This window comes from Bos grunniens, chromosome 5, assembly GCF_055505025.1.
Source record: "Bos grunniens cultivar Pamir isolate PY7600 chromosome 5, Bosgru_T2T1.0, whole genome shotgun sequence".
NCBI classification, from domain to species: domain Eukaryota; kingdom Metazoa; phylum Chordata; class Mammalia; order Artiodactyla; family Bovidae; genus Bos; species Bos grunniens.
Genome location: NC_141169.1, coordinates 51,717,953 through 51,744,708, shown reverse-complemented (window position 1 = coordinate 51,744,708; position 26,756 = coordinate 51,717,953). Strand labels below are relative to the sequence as shown.

The window sequence follows — 26,756 nt, the reverse complement described above, 5'->3', positions numbered from 1 at the left end:
TCACGTTTAAGTTCAGACGTCCCTCCGAGTGGGAAGCTTTCTTGCCTGGCCCTTGTGCCATCCCTCTAGTCATTCATATTGTAACTTCCTTATGCTTTTGTAACCTCTAGACTTTAAACTCCAAGAGATCTGTTTTCTTCACAAATTCTTCCCCAGTGTCTAGCAGGCCATGGCTTACAAAATAGGTCTTCAATATCTTCCAATCGAATGAATCTGAATGGGAATTATTTGGCAAAGAAGATACCCTCCCCCATAAGGTCTCACAGTTTTAAGATTTCAAAAACCAACCAGAATTTTTCTGATGTCCAGCCAGGTATTCCATCTCTTATCAATAAAACTGTGCCCATTTAATAACTTTTTCTTTCACCCATTCCTCTATCTGATACAGAATTCTTTCTTAGGTGTTGGTTTGCCATTTTCCCTGAAAGGCAAATTCACAGGCTTTTCTTTCCTGCCCTTTTGTTCCACAGAGATCTGTGTAAGCCTGCTCTGTAGGTAACAGAGCTCATGAAGCTAGGAACTGGCTCTGACCTGGCATACACCTGCCCAGTGACAGCACTGCCCACAGGTACGACTCCCTGGAGGGCAGATTTGTTGCCATGGAGATAGGAGCTGGTAAGCAAAACCAAGCCAGCTTAGAGAGATTTTAAAAAATACTGGGTGCCTTTTGACTCATACCTATCAGATGGCTTTGCAAAGCTTCACAAAAATAATTACAGTAGGGAAAAATCAACAGGAGAATGTTGCTAACAAGTAGGATACAGATTAAAACGAAAAGCTCAACAGGAAAAAAATGTATTCAAATTCAAGTAAAATAATCTTGCTTCCTGTACCATCAATTGCTTTCCACCTGGGAAAAATTATACCAAACAACCCTTAGAAAGAGAGAATGTCTAGCTTTTTTTCCTGAAGGAGTTTTTTGTTGTTGTTGTTGTGAAATATATGAAACACATAAAAATAGCAAAAAATATAGAATAACGACAACAAATACCCAGTAGTGCTTATTATATATCAGGCAATTCACTTTATATATTAATACAAGCATTAGGTCAGTGCCTCCCAGCTGGCGCTAGTGGTAAAGAACCCGCTTGCCAGTGCAGGAGATGTAAGAGACTTGGGTTTGATCCCTGGGTTAGGAAGGTCCCTTGGAGGAGGAAATGGCAACCCACTCCAGTATTCTTGCCTGGAGAATCCCATGGACAGAGGTGCCTAGCAGGCTACAGTCCATAGGTTCGCAAAGAGTTGGACACAACTGAAGTGACTTAGCAGATGTGCAAGCTTTAGGTTAGGACTACTGGAACTTCCATTTTACAGATGAAGAATCTGAGACATGGAGAGGTTAAGAAATTTTCCCCAATGTCACAAAGTCTAGAAGGGGCAGAACCAGGATTTAACCTCAGGTTAAATGACTAGATTCATACTATTAACCATTGGACTATGCTACCTCTCACAGCTGGCATACAAACAAATGTATATAGCAAATGAAGAGTCTACAAGTAACATGAGCAGTCATGTACCTGCCATGTAGCTAGAGAAACAAAACATTATTAGTAAATGTCTCAGAAGCTCTCTGTGGACTCCTCCTCAAGCACGTATCTCCCTCTGCCACTTCTCTTCCCAAGGTAACCATTAACTGAATTTTGTGTTAATGCTCTTTGTAATTTTAATATCTGCATCCCTAAGTGATTCATTTTCCACTTTATGTAAATAGAATCGTAATATGTGAATTCTTATATGACTGGATTATTAAATTCAACATTGTGTCTTTGAGATTCTTCCCTATTAAAGATCACAGCTTTGGTTCATTCACATCTGGGGGCTGTGAATTATTCTGTCCTTTGTTTATCTATCCTCTGGTTGGCCATGCAGGCTGCTTCCAATTTTTATCAAAAAAACAACTGTATGGATAGCTTTTTGTATGAATTGAATTATACCAGCACCAGAAAAAAAAAAAAAACCCCAAACACCTGGGTTGTTTGTTAAAACACAGACACCTGGGTCCTACCATTGGAGTTTTATTTGATAGATCTGGGTTTGAGCCTGAAATTTGTATTTCTAACAGGTTCTCAGATGATGTTGATGCCATGTAGCCCAAAGACTACACTTTAAGAACCAGTGCTCCAGGGCACAGACTTAGGAGTCCATGGAGCTTCTGGTTTACAGGGTATGCATATACCCAGCTGTCTTCAGAGTCTATGTACAAATTCACAAACCCATCTGCATTTGTTCTCCATGTTTTTAATTATTTCTACTCCTCTGTTGAAGTGTTTTTCATATATTTATTGGCCATTAATTTTCTTCTGTGTGATGACTAGTTCTTGCTCATTTTTATTGGGTTATTTGTGTTGTCCTTCTTGATCTGTGAGAGTTCATTATATTTTATGGGTATGAATCTCGTTGTGGTTATATAAGTTGCAAGGATCTCCTCCCAGTTCCTGCCTTGTCATTTTATTCCTTTTATGTTGCCTTTTGAAGAACAAAAGTTGGTGATTTTAATGTAGTCAAGGATATCAATCTTACCTTGTTTGTGCTTTCTGCGTCTTGTTTAAGAAATCCTTCTCTACTACAACTATGACCGAGCACACACGCCCACATCTGAATTATTACTGCTTTCTATTATGAAGATTTTTTATTTGCCAGCCCCCCTCATTTCTTATTAGTTTTGTGGGAAATTTATCTACTTTGTTAGTTTTTCTCTTTTTTCTTTTGCCACACCGTGCAGCATGTGGGATCTCAGTTCCCTGATGGGATCAAACCCACACCCCCTGCACTGGCACTGGAAGAGCAGCCTTAACTGCTGAACCACAAGGGAAGTCCCTGTTAAAGTTTTGGGGTTTGTTTTTTTTTTTTTTGAGCAATTATGTTTTGTGGTAAAATATACATACTATAAAAATTAACATTTTTACCACTTTAAAGTGTATAGTTCTGTGGCATTAAGTACATTCACATTGCACACCATAAAAATCATAAAGATAGATAGTCTCCTATGCTATTTGCTAAAAGTTGTACTTATTTTTCCTTTCAGTTAAGTCTTAATTTGCCTGGACTTGATTTTTTAATGTAAGGTGTGAAGGAAGGACCCAATTTTAGTGTTTTTGCACCGTCTTAATTATTCTGATTTCATATTGATATCTAGAAAGGTAAGACCCATACAGAAATGTCACAAACATTCTTGGCATTTTGTTTTTCCATATATACCTCGGAATCAGGTTGTGAAGTTCTGTGAATTTTGGTTATAATTTTGGTTACAATTTTGTTTACTCTAAAGATCAACTGAGGGAAAAATAATATATTTGCAGTGATCCTGTTAAAGAATATGTTAGGTTCATTGACTGTGTGTTAGTCGCTCAGTTGTGTCTGACTATTTGCGACCCCAAGGGGTGTAGCCCACCAGGCTCCTCCATCAATGGGATTTTCCAGACAAGAATACTGGAGTGGGTAGCCATTTTCCTCTTATATTGCTACTTCATCTGAGTTAGGGCTTCCCAGGGGGCTCAGCGGTAAAGAATCTGCCTGCCAATGCAGGAGACTCAAGTTCCATCCCCGGGTTGGAAAGATCCCCTACAGAAGGAAATGACAACCCACTCTAGTATTCTTGCCTGGGAAATCCTGTGGATAGAGGAGCCTGGTGGGCTGTAGTCCAAGGGATCACAAAGAGGTGGACACGACTGGGTGACTAACACTTTCACTTCAAGATATATTAAAGTGGCAAACTATTCGCAGTATGGGCTCCTCTTGGGCTACAGTCCATGGAGTTGCAAAAGCGTTGGACATGACTAAGCGACCGAGCACACACGCACACATCTGAATTATTACTGTTTTCTATTATTAAGATTATTTATTTGCCAGCCCCCCTCATTTCATATTAGTTTTGTGGGAAATTTATCTACTTTGTTAGTGTTTTTCTCTTTTCTTTTGCCACACCATGCAGCATGTGGGATCTCAGTTTCCTGATGGGATCAAACCCACACCCCCTGCACTGGAAGTGCAGTCTTAACTGCTGAACCACAAGGGAAATCCCTGTTAAAATTTTAGTTTTTTTTTTTCTTTTCTTTTTGAGAAATTATGTTTTGTGGTAAAATATACATAACGTAAAAATTAACATTTTTACCACTTTAAAGTGTGTAGTTCTGTGGCATTAAGTACATTCACATTTTACACCACCACCATTTATCTCCAGAACTTTTTCCTGTTCTCAAACGAAACACTATAACTGTTAAACACCAACTCCCCATCTCCACCCCCTTAACCCCTGGCAAGCAGCAACAGCCATTGTACTTCCTGTCTCTATGTATTTGAGACATTTGACATGTGTTTGTCTCTAGGTACCTTATGTAAGTGGAGTCATACAACATTTGTTCGTCTGTGACTGGCTTATTTCACTGAGCATAATGTCCACCCATTCTGTAACATGTGTGAAAATTTCATTCCTTTTTAAGACTGATGAATAGTCCATTGTATTATATAACCACGATTTGTTTATCTCATTCATTCGTCAATGGACACTTTAGTGGTTTCCACCTTTTGTTACTGTGAATAACGCTGCTATGAGCATGGGGTACAAGTATCTGCTTGACTCCCTGCTTTTGTTTTTTCGGGGTGTATACCCAGAGGTGGAATTGGTGGATATAACTGTATGTTTAGTTTTTTGAGGCCTCTCCATACCGTTGTCCACAGAAGCTGTACCATTTTACAATCTCACCAGTAATGTACAGGAAGTTTCCATTTCTCCACATTCTCACCAATACTTGTTATTTTCTCTTCTTTTGTTTTTAAATAGCCAGCCTAATGGATGTGAAGTAGCATGTCACTGTGGTTTGATTTGCATTTCCATAATGTGTTAGTTGTTTTAAAGAAACAAATTTTGCCTTTATCACTTATTTTTTTGATTGTATAATTCTTCTTCTGTTATCTTTAATTTTTCCTTCCATTACTTTTCATGGGTTTATTCTGCTTTTTCATTCTTAATCTAGATGCTGTTGTTGAAATAAGGATCACAAAACTACATTTTTTAATCAGGACAGTTGTTTACTAACAGCCTGTACCCAGGAAGAGGCCACACAGCCCACAAGTGGACAGCACCATTCTGCGGTTCCTTAGAACCCTAAGTTATAAGAACTCTTTGGTACATGTTTGTGTAAGTAATATGGGCAGAACTAGCCCAATAGTACAAATCAACCCTCTAGGTCTTCCTCTGAGAAATACTACCCTTCTCTATGGTTTTAGGGACCTTTTTCTGTGATCAGGAGTCTGGAACTTATGGGCAGGGTTCTTATGATCAGGGGAACTGGGAGGTTGGGAAGGTTGGGAAAGTGACTTTATGATACGGAAGAAATATAGTCATTTCTGGTGGGTCAAGGATGTGTAGAGTTTTTCACCTATGCATAGCTCCTTAAATTAGGGGGACAAAGGCTCGAAATTCAGCCTTTGAAGTCTTAATATGTAGTATTCTTATTATTCAAATCCCAGTAATTTCTAATTTTTATTATAATTTTTTGATTTGTAAGTTGTTTAACAGATAAACTTTTTAATAAAGAAGTTAATTTTCTTTCAATCCTATATAAAACAGTAGCAATTTAAAACTTTATTTCTGAAAGTAAAATATTCACATATGAACAAGTAACTACAAAATTCACACTTCCAGGAAATCCGAAAAGACAAAAGGTGTAACAGTGATTTGTAAGTTGTTTAGAGGTTTGTTTTTTAATTCAATGTGGGCTTTCTTTCCCTTGACTAGTTGGAAAATTATACTTTCTGTTCTTCTATTCATTTTCTTACTATTAAACACATTTAAAGTCTAAAGTTTAACACTTATAATCTCTTTTCAAGTAGAACTATAACATACTTTAGCTGATTACTATACCCACCGGCCAATTCATCATGCTATTTTTATTCAATATAATTTTTAACCTCACATTAGACATTCATATTGCTGTTTTATATAGTTGCTGCTGCTGCTGCTGCTGCTAAGTCACTTCAGTCGTGTCCGACTCTGTGCGACCCCATAGACGGCAGCCCACCAGGTTCCCCGTCCCTGGGATTCTCCAGGCAAGAACACTGGAGTGGGTTGCCATTTCCTTCTCCAATGCATGAAAGTGAAAAGTGAAAGTGAAGTCGCTCAGTCGTGTCTGACTCTTCGCGACCCCATGGACTGCAGCCTACCAGGCTCCTCCATCCATGGGATTTTCCAGGCAAGAGTACTGGAGTGGGTTGCCATTTCCTTCTCCAATGCATGAAAGTGAAAAGTGAAAGTGAAGTCGCTCAGTCGTGTCTGACTCTTCGCGAGCCCATGGACTGCAGCCTACCAGGCTCCTCCACCCATGGGATTTTCCAGGCAAGAGTACTGGAGTTTTATATAGTTAATGTATATAACTATACCCACCTATTTACTCAATAGCTTAATAATCTATTTTACGTCTCCATCTTCCGCCTGGGGTCGTTTCCTTTTCTCATCTGATGACATTCTTTAGAATTTCTTCAGAGGAGGCTGGGGGGCAGTAAAATTTCTCAGTGTTTTTCTGCCTCAAAAGGCTTTTACTTCATCGTCTTTTTTGATATTTCTTAGTATATATAAAAAATCCAAAAAACTGGGTCTTCTTTTCTTAGCTAGCTGAAGATATAACTCCACTGTCTTGACTTCTGTGTTGTTTTTGGAAGGTAAGCTATCAGTGTAAATGCTGTTCTTATGTATCTATTTCATCTTTCTTTCTGACTGCTTTTAGTATATTTTTTCAGTTCTTCAGTTTCATTATGAAATATCTACTTAAAATTTTCTCTTCATTTCTTCTGCTTGAGATCTGTTGGGCTTTCTGCATCTTAGGTTTAATATCATTCAGCATTTCTGGATTGGAACTTGGTTTTTTCCTTCCCATTTTCTATAGTGTTTCCTTTTGTACTTGTGTTTACAGCATCTTTAGGTCACCCTTCTAGTCTCAGTCTAATTTCATGCTTTCCCTCGCTCTGTCTCTCCGAGCCATATTCTGGATTCTTCACATCGGTTTTTAAGTTCATCAGTGTGCTCTTCAACTGTCTCCAGTCTGTTTAATCCATTGAGTTTTTAGTTCCTATTTTTATATTTTTCATCTCTAGAAGTTCCATTTTCTTATTTAAAAAATCTTTGCAGTCATTTTATAGTCTCTTGTCCTTATTCATGTTTTCAATGCTTTTAAGAACATTTATGAAACATAAAGTATTTATTTCTGTATTTTGGCTGATAAACCCAATAATGAAGTATTTACAGGTCCAACTATGATGTCTGTTGTTTCTGCTGGTTTTTACTCATGGTGACTTATTTCCTTGTGTTCTGAGTGAAAGATGTCTTTCTCTAGAGGGGATTTCTTTTTATTTCTGAGTCACCTAGGGTTGTTTAGAATATTAACACTGCCATAATGTTATTCGGAATCCTTACTTTAAGGTTTCTCTCCTTTCCCAATGTTTCTTGAAAGAAACTGTTCTCCCATAGATGGAAATCAATACTGGGAACGTCTGCTATCCTCACCAGGAGGATCACAAATTGGGTTATTCCCATTTTCAGAATATGAAGGAAGACTGTGAGGAAGATACACTGCTGAAATATCTCAGAAAGAGTATTCTTTACATACATACAAGTATGTATCTAGGTTTAACTTAAGGAGAGTTTTTATTTGGCTGTGGAAGTAGGGAGTTCCCTAATCACCTAGTGGTTATGATTCCAGGCTTTCACTGCTATGGCCCAGTCAGGGAACTGAGATCCCATGAGCCAAGCAGCTTAGCCAAAAAAAGGAAAGAAAGAAATGTAGCCAAAAATCACAGGAAAAGATGCTCAACATCACTGATTATTAGAGAAATGCAAACCAAAACCACAATGAGGTATCACCTTATACCCATCAGAATGGCCATCATGAAAAAACCTACAGACAATAAATGCCAGAGAGGGGGTGGAGAAAAGGGGGCTCTCTTGCACTGTGGGTGGGAATATAAATTGATTCAGCCACTATGGAGAACAGTATGGAGGTTCCTTAAAAAACTAAAAACAGAACTACCATATGGTCCAGCAATCCCATTACTGGACACTTACCCAGAGAATACCATAATTCCAGAAGGCATATGCAACCCAGTGTTCACTGCAGCACTATTTACAATAGCTAGGACATGGAAACAACCCAGAGGAATGGATAAAGAAGATGTGCTACCAACATACTATACATATGACTATTAGCCATACAAAAATAACAAAATAATGCCATCTGCAGCGATATGGATGGACCCAGAGATTATCACACTGAGTTAACTTAAGTCAGACAGAGAAACATGATATTGCTTATATGCAGAGTCTGAGGTAGGGCGGTAGGTACAAATGAACTTATTTATGAAACAAAAATAGAATGATGGATGTAGAAACAAACTTGTGTTTACCAGGGGTAGGGGTGGGAGAGGCATAAATTGGGAGATTGGGACTGACATATACACAGTACTATATATGAAAGAAACAACTAATAAGAACCTGCTGTATAGCATAGGGAACTCTACTCAATACTCTGTAACGACCTATATGGGAACAGAATCTAAACAAAAATAGAGGGTATATGTATTATATGTATATTCACTTTGCTGTACACTGAAACTAACAAAACAGTATAAATCAATTATACGCCAATAAAAATTTAAAAATGATTACTCCCAAACAACGAAAAAAGAGAAATGTAGTCCCGTTTGCAATTTAGTTACTAAACCATCTATATCAGCTCATAAATGGTGAATCATAAATGATGAAAATTGCATGATTATTATCTATTTTTTTCACATGATGAAACGCCACTTGATTAACAACCCTCCAATCATGGAAATGCACAAACCTGTGAGGGTCATCTGGATCACAGTTAGGGAGAAACTGAGTGATTGCTTCTGCCACTTCTTCATTTGATAAAACATCCCAGAGTCCATCAGTGGCCAAGATCAGCACATCATCTGCTCCATGCTCGTATTTGGAGAGATCGTAGACTCTTACCTGAAAAGAACAGGAATACCCTGCTTAAGAAGTTAGGAGCATATTATTCCGCTGAACAGACTGGCTTCTGATTTCCCTTCCCTTTTCTTGCCCAGCCCAGTGGTTTGTAAGTGTGCACCGTGCGGCACGTGGCTGTGCAGCACACTTTGTGGCCAGGGGTAGCCTCCTCTGGAGACTTGCCGTGTAGACATCTGGGGCCCAAACACAACTGTAAATGAGCCCAAGAAATGAATAGTTGCCAAGGAAGAAGTTAACTGAAAACGTAATGCCTGAGATGTGGCTGGAACAATGACACAGATACGGCGGTAGCTAGCAGAGCAGCAGGATCCTTTCTTCGCACATCCATCCCACAGACATTGATTAAGGGTCTGCTCTGTGCCAGATACTCTAAGTATAAACAGCAGAATTCCCTGCTTCTGAGCTCTCAGTCTGAGAGAGAGAGAAGGCCAGTCTAGGCTCCGTAGAAGCTGCTCTGCACGTATTGGTTTAGGACTGCGGAGACACATTTTATTTCATGTCCTTACTTGATACCTTTTGGCTTGCCTTCTCTGAGACCCCTGGAGCTGGACTTGTCCCATGTGAGCATGGAGTTCTGATGCTGCACTTAGGTCTGAGGACCCTCAATGCAGCCTAAATTACAAAGGACACGTGCCAAGTGTATGCCTTAACAAACTTGAAGTCTTTCCTCATCTCTAGTACCTGAAATGACTTGGCTATTTCAACATCCCCCTTGATTCTTGGAAAAGAACACAGTGACCTTAGCAAAACTAACACTGATGAAAATCAAGCCTCACTTCTGTTAGGCCATCCTTACTGGAGCTAATGTTCACCCTACTTGGGTGGCACAGAAGGAGATGAGTTAGGGATTTCATTGCTATGCCCTACTAATTTGACAGAATCAGCCCTGTCTACACCCCCTCATGAACTGAGGACAAAGACAGTTCAATTTCATCCAAGTCCTTCCACCTCATTTCATTATCCTGTTTTCTAAAAACAAGTCTAAGTGACAGCTGCAGGCCAGGGGAGGGCGGAGGATGGCAGGTAGGCAGCAGTCCCCATGTCCCATCGTAGAGTCACTGTCCTGTCATCTCAGATCTCGAGACAATACAATTCTAAGAGGCCTACAGAATGTTCACATCCACCTCTGTAAAAGCCAAGCCTCCTATATTTCAGGAAGGTTTGCCCAGGCCAGTGACACCCTGCTACAGGATGAACAGCCTACACCCAACAGCAGAAAACAACAAAATGCCCACACCTGCCCCAAAGTTTTTGGAGAAATGAGCTCAAATGGAAAATAGCCTCTGTGGCTGGTGAACAAGACACCAACAATTTAGCTAACGGTACATGCAGCATGAACCGTGCCCGTGAGCCTGGGGTGGGGGAGACTGGGCTGGCTTTTAACATCTTCCTTTCAAAAGGCACATTCACTTCGGGTTAAGTTTATATTCTAGAGAACACACTGTGCCATCTGGGGCCAAATTAAAGACAACAGGAGTGGGGATCTTAAATTTACAGCAAACTGGAAAGTCCCAAATTCCAGAATTTCAGCCTCAGGCACTGAACCCATGTGGTTCGATTTTTCCTCTGCAGCAGCAAGCAAACTCCCTCTGCTTTATCTTCTGTGGTTCCTGGGTGTCTTGGAACAGCGCTTCTGAAAAGTTAATGCGCACAGCAATCAGCCAGGATCCTAATGAAATGCAGATTCTAACTCAGCGCTGGGGTAGGGCCTGAGAGTGTGCACTTCTAATTTGTTTCCATGTGATGCTGGTGCTGCTGGTCCCTGGACCACTCTTTGAATACTAAGGCCACCAAGAAGTCCTGCCGGTTGGTAACAGGGAAACCAAGGGCTCCATGATATCTGGTAGTCTATCCCTTAGGGGAGGTTACAGCAAGGACAGCAAATGGCACTTCTGAGCTCCCACTTTCAAGTCCTGTATCATGTGTTATTACCTCCGCTATGTAATCACTTGGCGTATGAGAGACTGCTAGCTTCTTATTGGGGTGTATCTACAAGAAATTTATGTGATAATTTGAGCTCTTTAGGATCGAAAATGTTCCTTGTAAAGGGAGGAAGGGAGATGTGGGTGTCACGTGCTTGTAGCATCTTATATTTGTAGCTAAATACAAGATGCCACCTGCCTTCCAGCTTCTTTTAAAAGAGGTTTCATGGTGGGGGGGGGGAGTGGAGGAGGGAGGGTGTATGTGTATATATATAGCCAAGTCATGTTGTTATACGCCAGAAACTAACAGAGTATTGTAAAGTAATTATCCTCCAATTAAAAGAACTTGCCAATCATTATTTCTGCCTGAAACTTATGAGATACTTTCAGCATATCCTTTCTGAGAATAATGATGGAAAATTAAGCTTAAATACATTTAAGAAGTCATGTAGTCATGTATGGATGTGACAGTTGGACCCTAAAGGAGGCTGAGCACCTAAAAATTGATGCTTTCAAACTGTGGTGTTGGAGAAGACTCTTGAGAGTCCCTTGGACTGCAAGGAGATCCAAGCAGTCAATCCTAAAGGAAATCAATCCTGAATATTCATTGGAAGGACTGATGCTGAAGCTGAAGCTCCAATACTGTGACTACCTGATGTGAAGAGCCAACTCACTGGAAAAGATCCTGATGTTGGGAAAGATTGAGGGCAGGAGAAGGGGCAACAGAGGATGAGATGGATGGATGGAATCAGCAACTCAATGGACATGGTTTTGAGCAAGCTCTGGGAGTTGGTGAAGGACTATGGAAGCCTAGCATGCTGCAGTCCAGGGGGTCACAAATACTCAGACATGACTTAGCAACTGAACAACATTTAAGAAAAGAAAAGAGAGGTTTCTTAGGGCTGAAGATAACATCTGTTTCATTTCAGGACCTGCCCTATGTGTAGGGTGCCAAAGTTTCTTCAGGTGCTTTCTGCTGGCCCCCAAAGTGTGGAGATTCGAGTTGTTTTAAGCGGAAGTTGTCCTGCCCGCTACTCAAGTAGAAATCTGGCCAACAGAATGGGTGTGGGTTGATAAACAGAAACATGTTAGAAATTGTTCCTTTTCAGTTCCGTCAGAAAACTGAATCCTTCCCTAATTCCCCTATTCACATTTCCACACAACTCTCTAATGCAGTTTCCTTACCCAACATGAAAATCCCTCTCAATACCATTCTCCAAGCAATTTTTATGTAAATAATAAAAAGCTAGCCTCAACCCTATTCCCTGAGGCACTCCCCAATTAACATCCTTTTAGGGTTTGTTTTTTTTTTTTACTGCTACCCTTTGTTTCCTGCCCTTTAGCCAATTTTCAAAGGACTCTGCCAACTTTCCACTCACAGCTCGTGTCTTATGCATTAACCTGCGATGTAGAACATTCTATGAAAACCCCCTCAGCAAAGCTGGACTGCCGTGCAAGGCATCCCACTGCATGCTCATCCTCCCCAAAAGAAGGGGTTTCAAAGGATTCCAGTGGGCTCTGGAGACCCGACCTTCCCTCCTTGGAGGCGCTATGGGCCCTCCTCCATCAGACCACACTCGCCATGCCAGAGAGCCCTGTTCAACTCCTCAAATAGCTGCTTAATGTTCCAGGAAGCCCCACATCAAAAGTATGGGCTCGGAGGCTCCCTAGGACTCAGACACAAGGAGGACAGTCTGTGGGAGAGGAGAGGTGCGATCGGCAAAGGCCTCTGTGGGAAGGTCTGGGAACACGAGCAGAACTCCTCATGGCTCCTGCCCTCGTGCCCATCTGCCAAGAAAGGGAGAGAAAGTCCATGGGCATCCCACAACTCTCGCCGTTTCTCAGAGCCGCAGAGAGGTGAGTCCTGGGCGGATCCCTCTGCCCTCCTGGGTGCTTCGTGCCGTGTTTACTGAGCACTTACTATGTGCCAACCGTTGTGAACAAAAGTGACCAAAGTCCTCACAACTTCTCAACAAGGTGTGACAGACACACAAATAAATTACAGTGTCAGAAGACGACAGGTGCTTGAAGACAAATCAGGCAGGGTAAGGAGAGTGGCAGGACAGCCCTTTCAGAAGACGTGGTTAAGGCATGCATCTCTGGGAAGGCACCATGTGAACAGAGGTCTGAAAGGTGACTTTCCACAGGACCCTTCCCATGGCTCCTTTCCAGTTTGGGGACTGTCATTCCTCCTCTGGTTGAAGTGTGTGCGGACACTATCAGACTGGTGGCGAAGGAGAGAGGCTGAGGGGGACAGACACCTCCACTGCCAGAGCAACCCTGAGGAAGATCTGAGAGCAGCCATCTCTCTTTTTTTCCCCACAATCCTCTGCAGACGCAATTCCTTTCAGGTTCACTCACACAATATTTACCTATGTGTACCAGTCTAGGTTGGAGAAGGCAATGGCACTCCACTCCAGTACTCTTGCCTGGAAAATCCCACGGGCGGAGGAGCCTGGTGGGCTGCAGTCCACGGGGTCGCGAAGAGTCGGACACAACTGAGCGACTTCACTTTCACTTTTCACTTTCACGCATTGGAGAAGGAAATGGCAACCCACTCCAGTGTTCTTGCCTGGAGAATCCCAGGGATGGTGGAGCCTGGTGGGCTGCCGTCTCTGGGGTCTCACAGAGTCGGACATGACTGAAGCGACTCAGCAGCAGCAGCAACCAGTCTAGGTTCACCTGTCTGTCTCTTCTACATGAATAGTTATTCTCAAACTTTAATGTTTTATGAATCACTTGCAGCACTCATAAAATTAAGGTTCAAGGGCCCATCTTTAAAGATTCTGATGGTATAGATCTGAGCCCAGATATCAGGCTGTGTGCCTGGCAAGTCACTTCAGTTGTGTCTGACTCTTTGCGACCCTTTGGATTGTAGCCTGCCAGGCTCCTGTGTCCATGGGATTTTTCAGGCAAGAATACTGGAGTGGGTTGCTATTGCCTCCTTCAGGGGATCTTCCCGACCCAGGGATGGAACCTGCATCTCTTGTGCCCCCTGCACTAGCACCACCAGTGCCACCTGGGAAGCCCATCAGACTATGTAAAGAAGGGCGATTCCAAATCAAAGGGTGGGGACCCTCTCCTTGAAAACACAGTTTTAGGGCAATAAGCTACCCCAGGGCAAGGTCTGAGTCATCCTGTTTGTTTCTGCCCCCAGAACAGTGCCCGGATCCCAGCCCGTGGAACCACGCAGTAAGCCACCAAGGGAAGTGTTGCCCTTGCTGGGCATTTACACTTGTCCTTCTTACAGTTAACAACCCGAGAGCTGGTCAACTTCTCTCCCCTGCAAAAGTCAACTTCGAGAGGCCAGAGATTCCATTCTGCACTTCTTTTGTGGGCCTCGCCATGTCTTTCATAGAGTTAAATCGCACTAGATTTTCAGGACAGACTTGCTCAGACAGAACAATGTTAATCCCCCAGTCACATCTGACTCTTTGTGATCCCATGGGCTGTAGCCCGCCAGGCTCTTCTGTCCATGGAATTCTCCAGGCAACAATACTGGAGTGGGTTGCCATTCCCTTCTCCAGGGCATCTTCCTGATACAGGGATTGACCCTGGGTCTCCTGCATTGCAGGCAGATTCTTTACCACCTGAGCCAGCAGGGATTGTAAACATTCCTGTCTCGGCTCTGCCAGGTCTTAGTTGCAGCATGTGGGATCTAGTTCCCTGACTAGGGATTGAACCCAGGCCCCCTACATTGGGAGCTCAGAGTCTAAGCCACTGGATCACCAGGGAAGTGTTGGTGAGACAGAATAAATGGGAAGAAAGGATGAGGAGAAAGAATTCAACATATAAGATCCATTCAGAAGACCCCCTCATCTCAGGTGACCCAACAATTTTAGCTTGTAAAACTCTTATGCTCCCAGGCAGTCATCAAACTGTAATGTGCTGATGTTTAAAAGAAGTAGCAGACTCTCCTTTTCTCCCCTCATCCTCAGGGAAGCTGCTAACAGACCAAAAAAAAAAACGAAAACAAAAACAAAACAGCCTTCGGGGGAGCAGGAAGAAGTTCGAGGGCACTAAGGGTCATGGCTAATGTGCCCCTGAATGAGCCAAGTACTGATGGCTCTTGCAGCCCCTCCTGCTTCAAGAGCAGCTAGAGACACCCTTACCTTTGTTACCAGCCCCTGCTTTGCAGCGGAGCTGGGGACAAACAACTTCAATACGGTACCTTCCCGCGATGCTCAGTCGGACACTGTGTCGGCGCGTGTCTAATATTTGTTCGGTCTCTACTCTATTATTGATGACCTTTCAGTGGCCTGTTCAGAGAGCTCATACTACTGTAAGCTGATGCTGCTTCTTGAAGCCACTCTGAAAAAGAATCCATCAATTCTTCCATTTGCCAGATCTCGGCTACTCCGCTCAGACATCCTCACCACTTTCACATCTTTATTAACTCAGCAAATTCTCCAAACCCCTTTTCCCTTTTAAGTACTCGAAGGAGGACGGGATGTTCCCGCAGCTCAGGCCCTGCTGCCTGCAGAAGCAGGAGCCCTCCCTGCCTGGGTGATGAGAAGCCCTCCCGTCTGGTCTCTACTTCTAACCAGTCTTGGGCTTGAGACAGGTCATTTATTTCCTTAGCCCTCAGTTTTCTCATCCCTGATATCACTGTTTAAAAATTGAGAAAACTAAAAGACAAGAAAAATAAATATTATAACACCTGTTCTACCTTTCCAACAAAGCTATTGGCAAGATCAAAGGAGATGATGTGGAAGGGAACTACAAATTCTTTCTAATGCATGACATGTTTTATTTTTTAAAAAATCTTTTGGCTGTGCTGCATGGCATGTGGGATCTTAGTTCCCTGACCAGGAATCAAACTTGTGCCCCTTGAATTGGCAGCTTGGAGACTTGACCACTGGACCACCAGGGAAGTCCCAGCATGTTTTTGTGATTTATTTATTATTTTGAGGCTCTGAAAATAAGCTAGCTGGTGGAAGGAGGTGAGTTAAAAGTGAGCTCAAGGAACCTGGGTCTCACTTAAAATGGCAGCGATTGGGACTATTAATCCTGTTTTGGCAGATAAGCCAGGTGGCTCCCAAGGTAAAGGCTGCCAGTAGGTGGTGGGAACTAAGAAAAGTACAAATTCTCTTCCTCTCCACCCTCTGTGGCCAATGAACCCAGAAGCTCAACCTGCAGAAGTCTGAACATGGCATTTGTACCAGAAGAAAATAAAACTCTAGCACATTTCATCACAGTTCAACAAACTGAGTAGACCCTTTCAATACTGGCATTCTGGCAGGCTACCAAGACTGCACCCAAATTCTCTGTTGTGATTCCATCTCTACTAGATGATGTCATGAAGAAATACACACTGAACTTGGGCTTGAGACCATGCTCTGCCCTTAGGCAACACCACTTTGTTCATTCACATTTTAAAGTTTCTTGACAACCTGCCAGGAACACAAAATGAAGAAATGCTGATTAATCAATCAGATGGGGAGTGTCAGGGAGGAGGAATTTGGGCATCACGTGCCGTACATGGAGAGGGAAACGCAGGGGGCCAACGCCTGGGGATGAGAGAGGGGGCTGGTGGGCTGGAGCGGGTCTAGGTATTTTAGTTTGGCTGGAAGTAATGTATTTCCACTGGGGAGTGGTGAGGGATGAGGCTTCTCAAATCTTCAGTGTCTCCCTTTGTGAAATGGAAGGTTAGGACAAGGCGGCCACTGGGGATGCTAATGGCTCAAATATTCCCCAACTCTTCCATCATAGGATGAGTCATGTGGATGGGAATGACCACATGACCTCAGAGTATCTGGCTGCAAATGAATGAAGGGACATTTAAGTGTGACCAATATGTCGCCTACTATCCCAGAAGAGCTGACTCATTTGAAAAGACCTTGATGCTGGGAAAGATTGAGGGCAGGAGGAGAAGGGGACGACAGAGGATGAGATGGTCGGATGGCATCACTGACTCAATGGGCATGGGTTTGGGTGGACTCCGGGAGTTGGTGATGGACAGGGAGGCCTGGCCTGCTGCAGTCCATGGGGTCGCAAAGAGTCAGACACTACTGATCAACTGAACTAAACTGAACCCCAGAAGAAGCTGGTTGCTTTGGCTGTGGGTATAATTTTCTATGTAAAATGCACCAGATATTCTTGAGGTTTTATTATTATTATTACTTTTTGGAGTCTATTGACGAGGGTGGCTATCATCTAATAGGGGATTCCCAGGTGGCTCGGTGGTAAAGAATCCGCCTGCCAATGCAGGAGATGCAGGTTCATTCCCTGGGTCAGGAAGAGCCATGGAGAAGGAAATGGAAACCCACTCCAGTATTCTTGGGAAATCCTATGGACAGAGGTGCCTGGAGGGTTACCGTCTACAGGGTTGCAATAGAGTTGGACACAGCTGAGCATGTGCACACACACCATCTAAGAGTTAAAAAACCTTCTAAACCAGCTGAAATAGTAGGTAGAATAGACAGTCTGAAGTTGTACCCAGTGCCTGGCTGTGATAGCTAAGGCTTTCATTTTCTCCACATGAGGCCAGAACTTTATAACTCAGGGAAGTAAGCTAGATGAAGGAATTTCCTTTACATATGGAGGTGGGGGTGGAGTGGGGAGAGGGGCTCTCCTATCTTCTGCTCCTTTATCTGGAATTCCAATGGCTTGTTCACCACTGAATCAAAGGTTCACTGAATGGCTCAGTGAACAAATGGACTTGAATCTAGTTTGTTAGTCATCTGAGGAATACATTTCTGTTCATTAAAATGCCCTGTTTGCCTGAGATAATTTTGGTTTCTGCTGTTTTCCCAGCATAATTATTAACAGCATCCCCACTGACTCTCAAAACTGTCCTGGTTGACAGCTAAGTTACCTAGTCTCCTGGCGCGTAAATAATTAAACCACCACTGTTCTTTATTCTTGTAGCTGCGCTTTGTAACCATTGGGACTGAACCTAACCACAGTGTGTTACTACTTCACAGGACTGACTTCACAATGGCAAGATTTCAGGGATCTCAAGTGAGCAGGAGAACAGGTTACTGTGTCTCTTGCCTTAGGAGAAGAAACCGAATCACCCCCGGTAAGCTACGGGGTACTGCCATGTGACAAAGTCCACCGCAAGCAGCCCAGGTCTAGGCAGACCTGTGCGTAGTCGGAGAGTGAGGTATGAAATAGCCCTAGCCTAGCAGCCTAGAACCACAGGCATAGAGAGAATGAATCATGCAATCCAGGACTAGAGCATGGATGACTTTAGGATTACAAAACTAGAGTTCCTGAAACACTGAAGAACAGTTATGACAGTATTTTTCCAAGAGTGGTCTCTGGATCACTTGCTTCAGAACTGTCTAAAAATGTGAAAATCCCTAGGACCTCCACTCTAGACCTTGTGATTCAGGTTTTCAGGAAGTGGATTCCAGGATTTACATTGTTTAACAAACTCCTCAAACTATTCTTATATGCATTAATACAATGAAAGTGAAAGTGAAAGTTGCTTAGTCATGTCTGATCTGCAACCCCATGGACTGTACAGTCCATGGAATTCTCTAGGCCGGAATACTGGAGTGGGCAGCCTTTCCCTTTTCCAGGGGATCTTCCCAACCCAAGGATCGAACCTAGGTCTCCAGCATTACAGGCAGATTCTTTACCAGCTGAGCCACAAGGGAAGCCTGCATTAATACAATAAATTAATGTGAAAAAGATACTCTGTGTTTAACTGAAATATTCAAGTGAAATTATTATTGTTCAGGAGAGGATCAGAGGATCTCCAGTGAGAAGAAATGTTTGACAGAATGTATAGGTTGGCTCCTCTGTGTGACCACAAATTTCATGAGTTGCCAAGCTAGATTATTTGGTGTGTGTCCAAGTAAATTTCAAATTCTGGTTTTATTCAAATGGCTTGCTGGCAGATCTCGAGACACTTCCCAATGGGAACCATCCATGTGGATGACACACGGGTGCATCACAAGTGACTTTTTTTAACAACTAGACTGGAAATGCAAATGTTACAGATGCAAATGGACAGGCTAGGGCATAAAGTCTCTCCCGTATGTAAAGTCAGATGGTACTGGAATTGAAGAAAGCAGTTCTATACACTCTTAACATGTGACTATTTTCCCCCCAGACATTTCCAGAATGCTGATAGTGATGGGAAGAGGGTATAAGACTCCCCAAGGGGGCATCAACCCAACTGAGAATGCAGATGTATGAAATGCTACAGACGCAGGACTAGAGAGGAGGTTCCAGAAACTGCCCACAAGCTGAACTCTTAGAACAGAGAGTAGAGTGGCGCTTGCTGGGGGGAGGGGGTGGGAGAGAAGTGGAGAGAGAATGGTCAAAGGGCACACGCTTGCAGTTATAAGATGAATAAGTTCTGCCAATCCAAAGTAAGCAGGGTGATTATAGTTAAATATCTGTATATAGTGTGTTTTATATACTATTGGTTGGCCAAAAAGTTCCTTTGGGTTTTTCTGTAAGATGTTATGGAAAAACATGAACAAACTTTTTGACCAGCCCAATATATATAATACATATTGTTACTGTTTAGTCACTAAGCCATGTTGGACTCTTTTGCGATCCCATGGACTGTCGCCTGCCAGGCTCCCCTGTCTGTGGGATTTCCCAGGCAAGAATACTGGAGTGGGTTGCCATTTCCTTCTCCAGGGATCGAACCCACAGCTCTTTGTCTCTTGCATTGGCAGGCACATTCTTTACCACTGTGCCACCTGGGAAGCCCCACATACATACATATAAATATATATATTATATATAATATGTGTGTGTGTATATATATATTTTATATATATATATATATAATAATAATACTATATTATATACTTCAGTTCAGTTCAGTCACTCAGTCGTGTCCGACTCTTTGTGACCCCATGAATCACAGCGTGCCAGGCCTCCCTGTCCATCACCAATTCCCGGAGTTCACCCAGACTCACGTCCATCGAGTCACTGATGCCATCCAGTGATCTCATCCTCTGTCGTCGCCTTCTCCTCCTGACCCCAATCCCTCCCAGCATCAGGGTCTTTTCCAATGAATCAACTCTTCGCATGAGGTGGCCAAAGTACTGGAGTTTCAGCTTTAGCATCATTCCTTCCAAAGAAATCCCAGGGCTGATCTCCTTCAGAACGGACTGGTTGGATCTCCTTGCAGTCCAAGGGACTCTCAAGAGTCTTCTCCAACACCACAGTTCAAAAGCATCAATTCTTCGACACTCAGCTTTCTTCACAGTCCAACTCTCACATCCATACATGACCACTGGAAAAACCATAGCCTTGACTAGACGAACCTTTGTTGGCAAAGTAATGTCTCTGCTTTTGAATATGCTATCTAGGTTGGACATAACTTTCCTTCCAAGGAGTAAGTGCCTTTTAATTTCATGGCTGCAGTCACCATCTGCAGTGATTTTGGAGTCCAAAAAAATAAAGTCTGACACTGTTTCCACTGTTTCCCCATCTATTTCCCATGAAGTGATGGGACCGGATGCCATGATCTTCGTTTTCTGAATGTTGAGCTTGAAGCCAACTTTTTCACTCTCCTCTCTCACTTTCATCAAGAGGCTTTTGAGTTCCTCTTCACTTTCTGCCGTAAGGGTGGTGTCATCTGCATATCTGAGGTGATTGATATTTCTCCCGGCAATCTTGATTCCAGCTTGTGCTTCATCCAGCCCAGCGTTTCTCATGATGTACTCTGCATAGCAGTTAAATAAGCAGGGTGACAATATACAGCCTTGACATACTACTTTTCCTATTTGGAACCAGTCTGTTGTTCCATGTCCAGTTCTAACTGTTGCTTCCTGACCTGCATACAAATTTCTCAAAAGGCAGATCAGGTGGTCTGGTATCCCTATATCTTTCAACATTTTCCACAGTTTATTGTGATCCACACAGTCAATGACTTTGGCATAGTCAATAAAGCAGAAATAGATGTTTTTCTGGAACTCTCTTGCTTTTTCCATGATCCAGTGGATGTTGGCAATTTGATCTCTGGTTCCTCTGCCTTTTCTAAAAACAGCTTGAACATCAGGAAGTTCACGGTTCACATATTGCTGAAGCTTGGCTTGGAGAATTTTGAGCATTACTTTACTAGCGTGTGAGATGAGTGCAACTGTGCAGTAGTTTGAGCATTCTTTGGCATTGCCTTTCTTTTTGGGATTGGCATGAAAACTGACCTTTTCCAGTCCTGTGGCCACTGCTGAGTTTTCCAAATTTGCTGGCATATTGAGTGCAGCACTTTCACAGCATCATCTTTCAGGATTTGAAAGAGCTCAACTGGAATTCCATCACCTTCACTAGCTTTTTTCGTAGAGATGCTTTCTAAGGCCCACTTGACTTCATGTTCCAGGATGTCTGGCTCTAGGTCAGTGATCACACCATCGTGATTATCTGGGTTGTGAAGATCTTTTTTGTACAGTTCTTCTGTGTATTCTTGCCATCTCTTCTTAATATCTTCTGCTTCTGTTAGGTCCATACCATTTCTGTCCTTTATCGAGCCCATCTTTGCATGAAATGTTCCTTTGGTATCTCTAATTTTCTTGAAGAGATCTCTAGTCTTTCCCATCCTATTGTTTTCCTCTATTTCTTTGCATTGGTCGCTGAAGGCTTTCTTATCTCTTCTTGCTATTCTTTGGAACTCTGCATTCAGATGCTTATATCTTTCCTTTTCTCCTTTGCTTTTCGCTTCTCTTCTTTTCACAGCTATTTGTAAGGCCTCCCCAGACAGCCATTTTGCTTTTTTTTGCATTTCTTCTCCATGGGGATTGTCTTGATCCCTGTCTCCTGTACAATGTCACGAACCTCATTCCATAGTTCATCAGGCACTCTATCAGATCTAGTCCCTTAAATCTATTTCTCACTTCCACTGTATAATCATAAGGGATTTGATTTAGGTCATACCTGTATGGTCTAGTGGTTTTCCCTACTTTCTTCAATTTAAGTATGAATTTGGTAATAAGGAGTTCATGATCTGAGCCACAGTCAGCTCCTAGTCTTGTTTTTGCTGACTGTATAGAGCTTCTCCATCTTTGGCTGCAAAGAATATAATCAATCTGATTTCAGTTTTGACCATTTTGTGATGTCCATGTGTAGAGTCTTCTCTTGTGTTGTTGGAAGAGGGTGTTTGTTATGATCAGTGCATTTTCTTGGCAAAACTCTATTAGTCTTTGCCCTGCTTCATTCCATATTCCAAGACCAAATTTGCCTGTTACTCCAGGTGTTTCTTGACTTCCTACTTTTGCATTCCAGTCCCCTATAATGAAAAGGACATCTTTTTTGGGTGTTAGTTCTAAAAGATCTTGTAGGTTTTCATAGAACCTTTCAACTTCAGCTTCTTCAGCATTACTGGTTGGGGCATAGACTTGGATTACTGTGATATCGAATGGTTTGCCTTGGAAACGGACAGAGATCATTCTGTCATTTTTGAGATTGCATCCAAGTACTGCATTTTGGACTCCTTTGTTGACCATGATGGCTACTCCATTTCTTCTGAGGGTTTCCTGCCCGCAGTAGTAGATATAATGGTCATCTGAGTTAAATTCACCCATTCCAGTCCATTTTAGTTCACTGATTCCTAGAATGTCGATATTCACTCTTGCCATCTCTTGTTTGACCACTTCCAATTTGCCTTGATTCATGGACCTGACATTATATACTTAAAAGTTGCTAAAAGAGTAAACCTTAAATGTTCTCAGCACAGAAAAGGACTGGGAATTATGTGATGTGATAGAACTGTTAGCTAATACTACTGTGATAATCATTTTATGACAGTTGATCCTCAAACAACTAGGGGGTTTTCTGCACAGCTGAAAATCTGCATAGAGCTTAAATAGTCTGCTCTCTCTGTGGTTCCTCCATATCTGTGGTTCAATCAAACTCGTACTGTGTAAGAACTATAGTATTTACTGCAGGGAAAAATCTGTATAAGTGGACCTGTGCGTTTCAATCTCATGTTGTTCAAGGGTCATCTGTATATAACACATCAATACACTGTACATATTAAAATTATACAATGTCATATGTCAGTTCTATCTCAGTAAGACTGGAGGGGAAAAGGTGCCAAATACAACTGCTCTAAACTATCGAAGTATCCTTAGACAGAACTCAGCATTTTCCTTTTGTACAGGGGGATCCACTGTTATGAAGGTCTGCAGGTTATACAATTTGGGGAGTTTTTCCAGCTTTGTTGAGAAATAATTGACATATATCACTGTATAAATTTAAGGCAGATGGCATGATGGTTTGATTTATATATTGCAAAATGATTACCATAATAGGTTCAACTAATAACCATCTTCTCATATAGATGCAATAAAAAGAAAAGAAAAAAAGAATAAAGAGGAAAAATTTTTTCTCCTTGTGATAAGAACTCTTAGGATTTATTCTTAACTACTTTCCTATATATTGTACAGCAGTGTTAACTATAGTCATCATGTTGTACATTACATGCCTAGTATTTATTTGCCTTATAACTGGAAGCTTGTACCTTTTGATCACCTTCTTCTAATTCTCCCTCATCTCCATTGCTGGTAACTACCAGTCTGATCTCTTTTTCTATGAGTTTTGTTGTTGTTCAGTCACTAAGTCATGTCTGACCCTTGGTAAACACATGGACTGCAATACACCAGGCTTCCCTGTCCTTCACCATTTCCTGGAGTTTGCTCAGACTCATGTCCATTGAATCAGTGATGCCATCCAACATCTCATCTATGAGTTAATGTTTTTCTTTATGGGAAGCTCTCTTTAAGAAAATGAATACAGAACCTCCCTGGTAGTCCAGTGATTAAGAATCCACCTGGCAATGCATGGGACATGGGTTTGATCCCTGGTCTGGGAAGATCCCACGTACCACAGAGCAACTAAGCCTGCACACCACAACCACTAAGCCCACGTGTCTAGAGCCCATGCTCTGCAACAAGAGAAACCGCAGCAATGAGAAGCCTGCACGCTGCAACTACAGAGTAGCCTCCACCTGCCGCAACTAGAGAAGGCCTACGCACTGCAACAAAGATCCAGCACATCCAAAATAAATTCAGTAAATACCTGAATTTTAAAAAGAATACAGGAATAATTATGAATACAAACTTAGATGCTAATGTGACTGCTTATTAGGAATGAGAAAAGAAATTGCAACAAATTACTGACATCATGAAAAATGAGGTCCTTTTCTTCTGAGGACTGATTATAAGGAAATGATTTCTGATTGTAACCTTGCCTGTCCTCTCCACAAAGAACTGTCTACCTCTCTCGGTAACAACAAGAACTCAAAGAGGACTGGTCTGGGTGAAGAGCACTGATACTTACATTTAATTAATTAGCATCTTTGTAAATCTGCCTCTACACTACAAACTAGATTGCCTTTCTTAATTAATTAGCTAATGCATCAACATTTATTAGTTTGCACTGGAAAGACAGATGATGATTAATCTCCAAGATTTCACAGCAGGTATATTCAAAATGGATAACCAACGAGGCCCTGTTGTACAGCACACGGAACTCTCCTCAGTGTTACGTGCCAGCCTGGATGGGAGGGGGTTTTGAGGGAGACTGGATACAGGTATATGTGTGGCTGAGTCACTTTGCTGTTCCCCTGAAATGACCACAGTATTGTTAATTGGCTATACCCCAATACAAAATAAAAAGTTTAAAGTTTGAAAAAAAAAAAGATTTCACAGTTGGGAGGACATTTCTGTAGGAAGGAGATGGTAGAAGGTCTCCAAAATGCCATCAAGGCCTTCCTCCCTGGACAAGCACGCCGCTCTTTCCATCAAGAGCAGATTCTGGTTTGTACCTTATTTTATATCCCTGGATATGTTCCAATGCCTCCTGGTTTATAGTCTATGTGAACTTGAATAGAATTTGTATCCTATTGTTGTGTGAAACTTGTGCATGCTAAGTTGCTTCAGTCATGTTCAACTCTGTGAAAACTGTATAAACCTTAATTATGTTGAATTGGTTCATAGTGCTTTTCAGCTCTGCTATATTCTTCTACCCTTCTGTTTATTCATTCTATTAATTTTTGAGAGTTTGATTTTGAAACTCCAACTTAAAACCATATCTACTTAAAAATAATTTTTATAATATACAGTAATATGTAGTAATTTTTTGTAATATACAGTACAACTGTATGTAACTTTGGATTTCCCAAGTCTCATCACACTTTCGAACTTACAAAATAAAAAAAAAGAAGGAAAGAAAAATGAGTGGATTCTGGTTCTCCTTGCCTCAAATATGGACCTACCACATGGTTTTCTTTATCAGCAGGATGGGGCGGAGCTGATGTTCTGGGACTTCGGAGGCTGGGTCTTAAAACACTTGTAGCTTCTGCATGCGTCTCTTGAACTCACTCTTGGGAGGCTTCTCAGAATCCAGCTGCAGTAAGGCCATGAGAAGCCAGAACCACACGGAGAAGCTGTGTGTAGCTGCCTGGGCCGAGCTCTCAGCTGATGGCTAACTCTGTGAGAGCCAATCGGACTTTCGGCCCCTCTAGTCTTCAGATGACGGTAAACCCACTGACATCCAGCTGTGTGTATGTGACAGACCCCAAGGGAGAAGCACCTAGCTGAGCCCATGCAACCCACAGAAGTGTGGAAGATAAGAATAAATTCCTCCATCAAGCTTCTAAGTTCAGCGTGGCTTGTTTTATAGTCAACAGAGGCACAAAGGGTTGTGATGTCGCACTTCTCGGCCCCTCCTCCCTATAGGATTGGTGAGAGAGAACTTGGGGCAATGAGCCCTCTGGAGTTTGCTCCTTGGACCCAACTCATCCGTAAGCAGCGCCTGCTCCCTCTCCTGTCCGCCGTCCCTCTGTGGGGTGGAGAGATGAGAGCCTACAGCGGTCTAGGAGGTAAGATTAATTTGAGGGCTGGAGGTGAGGAATAGAAAGTCCATTTTGGTCTTAGATCCAAAGCATGGTTTCTAGCCTAACTTTATCCTCACTATAAAGTTCTTTTCATCCCAGACTCCTGTGTCTGTTTTTTAAATTGGATCAGAAAACTCAGAGGGAAAAAAAGATAAAATTATTTTTCTTCCTTAGACCTCAACGAGCAACCTTCTTCCTTTCTCACAGACTAGAAAGCAAAGTTTTTTTAAGTTTTTAAAACTTTCACTCTGCCTCATACTCTAAATACTCTTCCATTCTTTCTTTCTCTGTCTCTTTCTATGTTTATTTCGCTGTGTCGGGTCTGAGTTGCTGCACATGGATTCTCTAGCTGTGGGCTCAGGAGTTGCTCTGAGGCGTGTGGGGAGTCTCAATTCCCTGACCAGGGATCAAACCTGCGTCCCCTGCACTACAAGCGGGATTCTTAATCACTTGACGACCAGAGAAGCCCCTCCCCTCAGTCCTTGTTATTAACACACTATTCTGTGAAATGCCTTTCTGATGTGCCTCCATGTGGCTTTCCTGGTCCCTGCCGGACTCAGATCCTCACTGCCGTGTGGGTTCACCTGCGCGGTGGTCTCCCCATCTGTATCTCCCCACCCCTGCACCCTCATCCACGTGCTGCTACAAGCTAAGGCTTCCACTGCCTCATTCACCGATCATGCTGTTCCCCTTGCTCAAAACCTGCTCTGCCACCCTGGGACCAGTTCAAGGCCCTCCAGGATAATTAGCCTCATTATACCTACTAGCCCTTCAAGCTAATCTTCCAAACTCACTGATTCTGTAAGGCAAATTTATTTCACACCTTATTTTTCTTGTTCTACTTATCAACGCTGAATATTCACTGGAAGGAGAGATGCTGAAGCTCCAGTACTTTGGCCACCTGGTGCGAAGAGCCGACTCACTGGAAAAGACTCTGCTGCTGGGAGGGATTGGGGGTAGGAGGAGAAGGGGGCATCCAGGATGAGATGGCTGGATGGCATCACCAACTCGGTGGACATGGGTT

General features: G+C 42.5%; 1 protein-coding gene across 1 annotated transcript in view; it reads right to left on the bottom strand.

The window, feature by feature from the left end:
• Window positions 1–26,756, bottom strand: part of PPM1H (protein phosphatase, Mg2+/Mn2+ dependent 1H) — a 303,642-nt gene that overhangs the window by 11,145 nt on the left and 265,741 nt on the right. Inside the window, exon 9 of the mRNA XM_086400233.1 lies at window positions 8,835–8,986. Within this exon, the coding sequence (XP_086256359.1) occupies window positions 8,835–8,986 (152 nt within the window). The remainder of the gene's footprint in view (window positions 1–8,834; window positions 8,987–26,756) is intronic.